Source organism: Alnus glutinosa, chromosome 3, assembly GCF_958979055.1.
Source record: "Alnus glutinosa chromosome 3, dhAlnGlut1.1, whole genome shotgun sequence".
In the NCBI taxonomy this organism is placed as follows: Eukaryota; Viridiplantae; Streptophyta; class Magnoliopsida; order Fagales; family Betulaceae; genus Alnus; species Alnus glutinosa.
In genome coordinates, this window is record NC_084888.1 from 22,247,509 (window position 1) to 22,258,318 (window position 10,810).

At 38.1% G+C, this 10,810-nt stretch overlaps 1 protein-coding gene across 1 annotated transcript in view; it reads left to right on the top strand.

The window, feature by feature from the left end:
• Positions 1 to 5,457, top strand: part of LOC133863091 (exocyst complex component EXO84B-like) — a 29,549-nt gene extending 24,092 nt beyond the window's left edge. The window contains exons 5-7 of the mRNA XM_062299082.1: positions 711 to 899; positions 1,712 to 1,848; positions 5,079 to 5,457. Coding sequence (XP_062155066.1) covers positions 711 to 899; positions 1,712 to 1,848; positions 5,079 to 5,241 — 489 coding nt within the window. The 3' untranslated portion in view covers positions 5,242 to 5,457. The remainder of the gene's footprint in view (positions 1 to 710; positions 900 to 1,711; positions 1,849 to 5,078) is intronic.
• The last annotated feature ends 5,353 nt before the right edge of the window (positions 5,458 to 10,810 follow it).

A 10,810-nucleotide genomic window follows, 5' to 3' on the forward strand; every position in this document is an offset into this window, starting at 1 on the left:
TTAGTTATGCTGCATTGTCATTTAAATTTAAATTGCTGGAGATTGTTATCAATATTTTAATTACTTTTTAACTGCCCAAAATACTTAAAAAATGTCTGATTTTTGACTGAGCTTCATCTATAAATATCAAATGCATAGGTGTTACTGTCATTTCCTGACATGTGAATGTGTACTTCACGATTAATATACATAATAATGAAAATTAACTGTTTTCTCCGATTTATTTCAGACACACATACTAAATATATTGATGTTTTTGTTGCACTTGAAGCATAGTTTATTGATATAATTCTGATATTTTACATGATAAACCATGTGGAATATGTTATTAATTTAATAAATATGATGTGATGACATTGTTGGTATCTCATTGTTGTTCTGTTACCATTACTTTATCATCAGTCTTAATTCTTGTCATTTGCATCCTTTTGTTTGTCCACACATGGGGAATTTGATTGCCATTATAGTTTTTGGTTTCTAAGTTCATCTGCTTTATAACCGAACTATTTACTCTACTGCCTTGGGTTGTAATGAAGTGTTAGGCTTCTGAGTAATAATTATTACCTGTGCTGAAGGAAAAACCAACATTTTGATATACCTAAGTTTATGCTTTGAGGGTCTATTGTAAATTGGGAAGTCTTCTACTGTTTTTTTTAGATAAGGATTTTCTGAGTCTGAAATTTCTGATGTTGTTACTTTGTTGTGACCAGGAACTTTTTCTGAAACTGTACAGAATGGCTAGCATAGCAGCAGATATGTTTGTTGGCAGGGAAAGATTTGCTATTTTGCTATTAATGAGACTTACTGAAACTGTTATCTTGTGGCTTTCGGAAGACCAAAGCTTTTGGGATGATATTGAGGAAGGGTCAAAGCCTTTAGGTCCTCTTGGTCTACGACAGGTGTGGAAATGTCATGTCCCTTCACTCAATTGCATTGTTAAAATGGCCTTCTACATTTGATTAGTGATCAATGTGCTCTAGTGCAAATGGTATCTTCCCTCCTATAAGAACAATATGGTGGGTGAGGTCTTGGATTCAAGACCCATGCGGTTCATCTGTAACTTACTATTTAAAAAGCTAACATTTGATTACAGCCTGACCACTAAGGACCTAGGTGTCATTACTCGATGAGAAGTGTATACTGTGTAAATGTCATATCTTCTAGTCGCTTCCTGTTTATTTAGTGATGCAAGAACTATCTCATACGAGGAATCATTGTAAGAAATGAGGAACTACTGTGTAAATAAAAAAATAAAAAATAAAAAAAGAAAGAGAATTGGGGGGTAAGTGGCAGAGAGAGAATGTGTTAAATGCCACTCCCTTGCAGCTTCGTCCCTTGTTGTCCTGAACATGAAACCAACTATTTTGTGAACTGTTTTCATTTGCTCTTTTCAAAATTTAGCCTAATATTACTTACAGTCTTTTTGACAAATTCTGACTATTTTTTTTACTAAGAAAAAAAAAAAATTCGTCAGACTAATGTACTTAATTAATAAAGTCAACCTCAGTATTATTTAAGAATTATGTCTTATAAGAAAAATGTGTAAATGCATAAAATGGTCACTTAAGATTTAGAGTAGTCATCATAAACCACACTTTTGTGGTTTTATTTTGAATTAGCCATCTCCTCTTGTCTTGATTTTGGAGAGTTTATTTTTGCGATCCATGTTTACAAACATTAGCCTCCTGTTTACTTGTTTTAACATGTGCAGTTCTATTTGGACATGAAGTTCGTGATATGTTTCGCTTCCCAAGGTCGTTACTTATCTCGGAATTTGCATCGAGTTGTCAAAGAGATCATATCAAAAGCCATGGCAGCATTTGCTGCAACAGGGATGGATCCCGATAGGTAGGCTTTTCCACCCCTCCCTTTTCTATTCTTGGGCTATAAATTAGCTTATGTTTTACTATCATTGTAATAATCATCAAATTATATGCAAGAAGGCTCCCTAAGTACACGAGAAGTATACAAGAGCAAGTACCTAGCTAGAATGAGCAAAAAGAACAAGGAAATCACTATAACTAATAGTAAAAGGAGAAACATAAGCAATTGTCCCAAGATACAAAGTTTTGAATAAAAAAGACATAATCTTCCCAAAAGTCCTCTCACAGTCCTCAAAACTTCTATTATTCATTTTCTTTCCTAAACACCATAAAAGGCACATATGCACCATCTTCCACACAGCAGCACTTTGCATATTATCTGTAGTCCACCAACAAGCATACATGTCAATTACACATCTAGGCATAACCCAAGACAATCCAAAGTGACTGAAAAATGCAATTCAAATGACATAAGCCACGCCACAAAGAAGAAAAATATGGTCCACAGACTCTATTTCTCTTACACATGCAACATTTGTCCGCCACAATGATGTGCCGCTTCCTGAGGTTATTTATGGTAAAGATCTTACCTAAAATCGCCAACCAAACGAAAAAAGCCGCTCTCAAAGGAGCCTTAGTCTGCCAAACAATATTCCAACGGAAGCGGTGGCCTTCACTTCAACCAAGGAACAGTAGAAGGATCTAACCTTAAACAACCCTCTTTTGGAGGGGACCCACCTCAACTTCACTTCCTCGTCTCACTCTAGCTAAATACAACACTCTGAAGAATGAGGCAAAGACATCCACCTCACAATCATGAGCCGCTCTAGTAAAGCTCATGTTCTACTAATTGGAACCACCATAAAACTCTAAGTAAGCTACAACAGAGTCATCGTTTGTGCAAGCAATATACCAAATAAATCTGGAAAGGCTTCTTTAATGGCCACATCTCACTGATCATGCTAGAACCTAATCTTGGAGCCATCTTCCACCTCAAATTTTGTTTGACACGAAAATTTCTCTCAATCCCCCTAGTATTTTTCCATAACCCCAACTCTAACGCACCAGAAGGCTCAATAGAACACTACCCACCCCACGAACTGCCAAATTTAGAGTCTACTACCACTCTCCACCAAGCCTCTCTCATGCACATAGCACCAAAGCCATTTACCTAAGAGAGCACGATTGAATATCCGCAAGTTCCGAATTCCCAAGCCACCCTCAAAGAGTGGCGAAAAAACCTTGGACCAACTAACTAGGTGATATTTGAACAGTTCTCCTAGCCCACCCCATAAGAAATCACATTAGAGCTTCTCAATACAGTTTGCAACAATCGTAGGTAGAGGAAAAAGATACATGAAATACGTAGGCAAATTAGAAAGTGTGCTCTTAATAAGGGTAACCCTACCACTCTTGGACAAGTACATCATTTTCCAACTAGCCAACCGTCGCTCTATCTTTCAATAACACCGTCCCAAATATGTTTAGCCTTGTAGGAGGCCTCCAACGGTAGGCTAAGATACTTCACGGGCAAGGAGGAGACCCCACAACCTAGAGTACCAGCCAACCCTTCCACATTATAAACATTTCCCATATAAACCATTTCTGATGTAGCCAAGTTATCTTCAAGCCCGATGTAGCTTCAAAGCATAGGAATAAGCCATGTAGATGACAGAGATGATCTGGATTAGAACCACAGAAGATCAGAGAATCATCAGCAAAGAGAAGGTGAGAGAAATCAAACCCCCCAACATTACCCAACAGAGAAGCCAGACAATAGCTGCCCACTCGCAGCAGCTGAAATCATTCTACTCAAGGCATCCATTATAAGGACAAACAACAAAGATGACAAAGGGTCCCCTTGTCTCAAGCCACTGAAGTACTGAAAAAACTTGTTGGGGTGTCGATCATCAAATCAAGAAATGCACCAAAGGAATGCAATAAGCTATTCAAACGCGCCATTTCCCTCTAGAGCCACACCACCTCAGCATATACAACAAGAAGTCTCAATTAACTTGATCTTAAGCTGATCTCCACCTGGTTGATAGAAATAGTACCATCAATCAAATACGAGTCAATGTAATTCTTCATTTTCTTTGAAATGTCAATTCTTCATTTGTCATCAAGCACAATGGTTTGAATCATGAAATAGGGACGCATCATGTCCCAGGTAGTTATGAAGGGGTCTAGGCCTAGCTTATGTGCCATGCTATTAAGGTAGGTGGACTAATTGCTTTCCGAATAGATGCCTTGTAAAAATAAAAATCAGTTTTAAGCATGACTAGGATTAAGGAAATTTCTAACAATTAAGATGTAACTTAAAATTGCAGGCATTTGGAGATTCAGTGCAGAATGGATAAAATCATAAGAAATTGAAATTACTATTAAAAAAAAAAAAAAAATTCAATGCTCATGAACAGTGTCAATATCATTTTAAAATGAGAAGTTTCATCCTCTCACAATTTTTAAAGTTTCAAGTGTTACGTTCTCTCCAAATACACCACATTAATTACAGAGGAATCATCTTCTAGACTTTAAATTGCAATGTCTTCCAAACTATCCTCTCCAACAAGCCAACAACTCCACGATCCATTGGGGCATGACCCACTGTATCCCGTAAAGACGTAAGATCGGCCCCCACTAATCTTTGGCTACTTTACAATAGAGCAAAAGATGATCAATAGTTTCAACACTTTTCTTACACATAAAACACCAATCCACAACTATATTGGGTCTCTTTCTGAAGTTATCCATAGGATCTTCCCTGAAGCTGAGGAAGCCTTATTCCTCCAAATCCTCTTCCAATGATAGGGAGAGCCAACTTGGGGATTAGCGTATTGTAAGAAGATATGACCTAAAAAACCGCCTTTTGGAAGAAATCCAACAAATATTATCCTTGCCACCTGGCCTCAACTTGAGGGAATACAAAAAGTTAAAGACAAGGTAATCGAATCCACCTTCCAGTCATGCACTAATCTGATTAAGGTTAAAGAAAGGCTCATGGAGTCTTTTTGTACCAGTAAAATCTGAGATTGTTGTGCTTATTTGTTCCAAAAGAATTTGTTGTATTTGTCATGTCTTGACTTCTCCAGCGAGATGAGGCAAGTAGGAAAAGAAAGGGGAAGAGGAAAGAAATCTTGAACATTTACTTGTCTTGAAAAAAACAAAGAAAACTCCAATGCGTTTATTTGTGTGGGTGTGAGTGTGTTCCAGAGCATTTTGGTTTCCTGAGGCTGAGATTAATTTTGTTGTCAGTGCACTACCGGATGATGACTGGTTTATTGACATCTGTCAAGAAGCAATTGAAAGATTGAGTGGAAAACCAAAAGCCATCAACGTAGATCGGGATCCTAACAGTCCAACTGCATCTGTTTCAGCACAATCAATTTCATCTGTGAGATCTCATGGCAGTTCCTAATGCATAGTTTTATCCATGTAAATTAGACAGCAAGAGAATCCGTTGTGGATATGCTGGCGGGTACTTGTATGCATTGTAAGCTCTGTTCATTTACTTTTTTCCCCTAATTTTTTTTCATCTTCCTCTCCCTGCATGGTCAAGAGTGTAGGACATTATTGTTTTATGCTCTCTAATTGAGCGAGCATTGGGGTTTGTAAATGTTCATTGCATCAAAAATCTCTATTATTCTTTTGCAAAGTTATGGGGTGGATTGTTTTTTTTCATCCACATTCCAAGCACTCAAGCTTGAATTATGTTGCAATTTGCCTTGAAAACCGATTCATTTCTCCTCTACTCCATTCTACTTACTGAGATCGGCTAGCTTTTGCTCAAAATCATTAACGCATTGCCCTACTTGTTAAAGGCAACCCTGCATGCACGCTGCTCTGCGCTGTTCATCTGATACCATAGCTTACAATGCTGGCATATCAGATTCTTCAAACTTGGCCCATTGAGCAGAAATTTTTTTTTTTTGGGATAAGCTTACAATGTTGCATTGTGTGACAAGAGTATGTTAGTTAAGGCAAGAGATGGTAGAATAAGAGCATGAATGAAATGATGGCAAAGATTATATGCTTTTTGGCTTGCTGGATAGAGAAAGCAAAGGAAACACAGGAAGAGAAGTCGAAACATTAACTGAAAAGAAACAAATGGCATGACATGAAAGGGATTCTCACATACAAGATGGCTGAATCATGGATTCCTGTTCTGTTTAGCATGTTTATGCATTTGATCAAGAGATGAGTGATGGCTGATGTATGTAGAATATTTGTTTTATAGATTGGATTATTCTAAATGAATGTTAACTTTTCCTTTTTTTGTGATTCGGGACAAACTAACTAAACTAATTTACAAAATGTTAAGCTTCAAAATCTCTTTTGCTTGTGTAGAAGCGACAACGAAACAGGAGCCAAGATCAATAAATAGAAAAAATACAAGAAAAAAAGAGAAAGAAATGGGTGGCAATTAACCCTTAATAATACTTTAGGAAGTTTTATTCTGGCTGCAATCAGCGACTGCAGTTGATCTAAGGGTGGTAATTCGTGTTGGATTTACGCGAGTCGAGTCATGTAAAAAATTGACTACTAATTAATTTTTCTTTTGTACAGAGCAATAACAGAAATTATGGTTATGGGAGCGTTAGAAAATTTGTGAAAGCTTCTTTGCAAGGTGGGTGTGGGTAGCTATGCCAAAGCTCTTTCTCAAGCTGAGGGCAGTAACAACCTCATTCTTTTGCATTAAGAATGGGTCAAAGTCGTGGTATATTTCATTGAGAGATTCTGTAAATGAATTCTCTCCTCTCCTCCAATCTATGCAAGCAAGTGCCAAGGAAGAGATCTTGTGTTATAACTTTTTACCACGTTATGGAAGGAGTTGTTTAGATAAAACAAACCATAATAATTATCATCTTGTTAATATGTTTGACAAATATTATTCGATTAGGATTGTTGTTAGTTAGTTGATATCAAATAGGATACTCAATCCGTCGATCGTTATTAGATTACAAATAGTTGGGAAAGAACTATTGTTGTTACAAAAAGACCTCAATTATGAACAAATTAAGATGTATGTTTCTTGCCAAGTTATTTCTCTGAGTTCTTCATATTTCCTCTCTCTAAATTCTTTTCTTGCTTTAGTATGTGCCCATATAAACTTGGGAGGATGAAGTTGAGGCGAAAATCTTTGAAGATGACAAATAAGGAGCTTGCTTCCAGAATCCAAATGCTATAAAACAAACTGGTCTTGGCATTAACAAATAGACCGAAAATATTGTTTGCCAAGGAAGACAGAATTGTTTTAGCTACTAAAATGAGTCGATTGAGAAGAAGGATGCAGAGGCTAAAGTTGTCACGTAATAAAGGGGGAAACTCGAGGAAAGTAGATATAGCAAAAGGCAGTAGAAAGTTTAAAACCTTTTTTATTTTTTGCAACATGGCAATATACATATGAGCACTAATTTCCAACCTCATAAAATGCTTAACATTTACATTTACATGGGATGGGCTAAGCCATCTAGTCTACCTAATATGAAACCACAAATAATCTCTATGTACTCAAACTAGCTTACTTTACAATTTATATGTATCATCCCACATTCGTGCATGACTGGAGGATTAGTACATATTTAGGCATAGAAGCGCAAATTAGGGTTTGGTGCCCATAAGGCCAAGTTCGGCCACCGCTTTTTGTATATATATATATATATATATATATATCCAAGATTGAATATCATATGGGAATATGATTTTCTCCATCTTAAGTGAAATAGAGATGAATCATTTTATGATTAAGATTAGATTTTATATATTTAATGGTGATGTTATTACATAATAAATATGTTGTCCCATCATTTAAATTTTAATGACACATGACACCATATAACTGTTGGATACAATAAAACAAAATCTTGACAATAAAATACTTGAAATGGAGAATATCCTAATCCGTTGAGATACTTCTTGAATGTTGGCTGCTATCATCCTCATCCTCCCTCCTCTGCTACCTACTCTCCCCTTCCTTTCTTTGCCTTAGGGATATCTTTATTTTTTACCTTATTTTTGGACAGTTGGAAGCTAGATCTATTGTTGTTCTTCTACCCCCGTGGCAGACGCACCCCTCCACTAGCCTCCCAACCCCCACATTCACCCCGTATTGTTCCTACCTCCCCCCCTAACCCCAAATGCTCCGCCCGCTCCGATGGTTTTCAATTCAAGATTTTCCCTTTGAGAGTCCATAGCCCACGTCTTTCCTAAATAAGTGGGAATGGTTAGGTACTTAATTATTCCAAGTGTCAACTTCTCATGGCAATCCATGGAAATCTAGAGTTTCATTTGACACATGTTAGCTAACAAATTTTAATCCACAACAAAGCTTTAAGGTTAACACTCAAAACCCTTGACTTTGCATAACTTAGTAGGGTTTAGCTCTTACCTTGAATAATCGAAGTTTCAGCTCACGAAACTCCTACATGTAGCTTAGAACTTCCCAATAGACAATAATCCCAAAGAAATTGAAGGATTAAGCATCACATTTAGCAATGTAGCTCAGCTTGAGAAAAAAAAAAACTAGGGTTTATAATTGTACCTTAAATCGATCAATAAAAACAGAGTTCTAACACCGAGGATCACATTCTTGAGGTTGGATTTAGCTCAAGAACACCCTATGGTTCAATAACCAAGCATTTGGGTTCAAGCTCTAGAGAGAGATGAGAGAAAACATGAAGAGAGAGAGAGAGAGAGAGAGAGAGAGAGAGAGAGAGAGAGAGAGAGAGAGAGAGAGAGAGAGAGAGAGAGAGATAGAGAAAAATGGGGGTGGGGAGGGCTGAAAATTCGTGATATATAGTCATTTCGCGTGATCCCCATTCGAACAAACTTATTTTATGTTCCAATGGCCTCAAAACAAGCTTGAAATGTGACATATGTTTGCTGCCCTATCGGACGGGAATGGAATAAATACCTTCTGTCTAATGCTCGTTCGAACGGAAATTGGAACAGGAATGGAATGAGACATTTTGTCATGAAAAATAAAATTGACTTCTAAAAATAAATAACCAGTGTGTCCAATAGTGTGCAACAAAATATCACAATGCAGAATTAAAGGAGGCAAATATTTTGTTGACAAAGTGGAAACTCAATTAAGAGAAAAACCACTCTGGGGCAGCTAAACCCAAGATATCCACTATTCAAAAGACAAAGCTAGATACAAAGCAGTAACACTCACATACCCTTGATGCAGTGGTCGTACCTTGCTCTCTAACGTGTAACTCAACACAAACGCTTCCCAACCAGGTCTCCTACCTGAAGGGGTCTTCAATGGAATCCTTTACCTTAGGGCCAACCCCTAAGATAGACTTCAGTTAAGCGCAGCAACAGCACACAGCAACGGCTATAGAGAGAACAGATCAGTTCCAATAATCTCACAAAATACTCTCTAAGCTCTAGCGGAATTCAATACCGAATTCTCTTAGTTCTCAATGCCCAGGGGCCTCTATTTATAGGCTGAGGTTTAAATGGGCGACTGCAGTGAAATATACGGGTGCCGTCCGGACGGTGGATAAGGATCATCCGGACGGACAACTGTGAGACCAGAATTTCTGAGATTTTCGCTGAAAATCTTTCTTGTTTGAGAAATGCATCCGGACGGTGAGGCACTATCGTCCGGACGGTCGCACGTCCGCTGCAAGTAATTTCCATATAAGGCTTTCGCGCGTTCGGTCCAACGGGGATGGCCGTCCGGATGGTTAATCTCCAACACTCAATTTCCATATCAGATGAGCGCACGTCCGTACCATGATAGGCTGGCGTCCGGACTGTTGAAGTTGAATGCGCAATTTCCATATCTGTTGAACGAGCATCCGGACGGTTTTAATTTGAATTGCGATTCTTGCCTTATGTATGAGCGCGTCCAGATGGGAAACCACGTCGTCCGGACGGTTGCATCAATCTTCCCTTATTTGAATTTAGAAAGAATATCTGAAGCTGATCGATCACTGGAAGTCGTCCGGACAGGCTGCTGAGTCGTCCGGACGGATGCAAGCTGGCACAGAAGCTTCTCAATACAGTGAAGGGTCCGGACGGAAATATACGTCGTTCGGACGGATGATGCTTGATCTGTCTGGCGTCCAGACGGTATGGCACGTTGTCCGGACGGATGGAACAGTGGACAGATGAGTGTTCGGATGGGATGACACGTCGTCTGGATGGCTGGTAGGGAACCGACTTTTCTGACTTGTAGAATCTTCTGAAACACTTCTGAATAGCGGAATCCCTGTTAAACAGCATCTTTACATACAGGTGATTTTGTCCAAACAGAATAAGGCCAATCACAAACTAACATGTCCGATGCCTGTTCGAACGAAAAGGGAACAAGACATCCTGTATGTCACCATTCGGACGAAAATGTATTGTATTTGGAACAAGACTAGTTGAAATGCACTTTATTGCTCATTTAGAGTCCCATTTGAATGTGAATCCTCCTAGTTAGAATGAAACACTGAAAATTTTGGTTTCTCTACAAACTTTTTAAGCAAAACTCCTATGTTATTGCTTCTAATTGTTGTTTAATTCATATCAACGATAGTAAACCTTCTAATTATCTTCTTGGACATTACAATCACTTTCAGTTAAAATCTTTCAAGCAAATACCTTAAGATTTTCCTCGCAATCTTAGAGTCAGGACCTTTTTCACCAAGGTTGAAACAAGTGAAAATAAATATTAACGTGTATGTGATCAATTATGCAACAAAATATTAAATATAGAATTTAAAAGAGACAGATATTTTGTTGACGAACTGGAAACTCTTATCAAGAGAAAAACCACTCTAGAGCAGCCAAACCCAGGAAATCTACTATTCAGAAGACAAAGTTAGTTACAATGCAGTAATACTCATATACTCTGACACGTACCTATATGTGAACGCCTTCCAACCAGGTCTCCTACCTGAAAGGGTCTTCAATGGACTCCTTTAGCTTAGGGCTCCTCCCTAAGCTAGACTTCAAAGGGTTGATCAAATCACACAATAAACACCCTA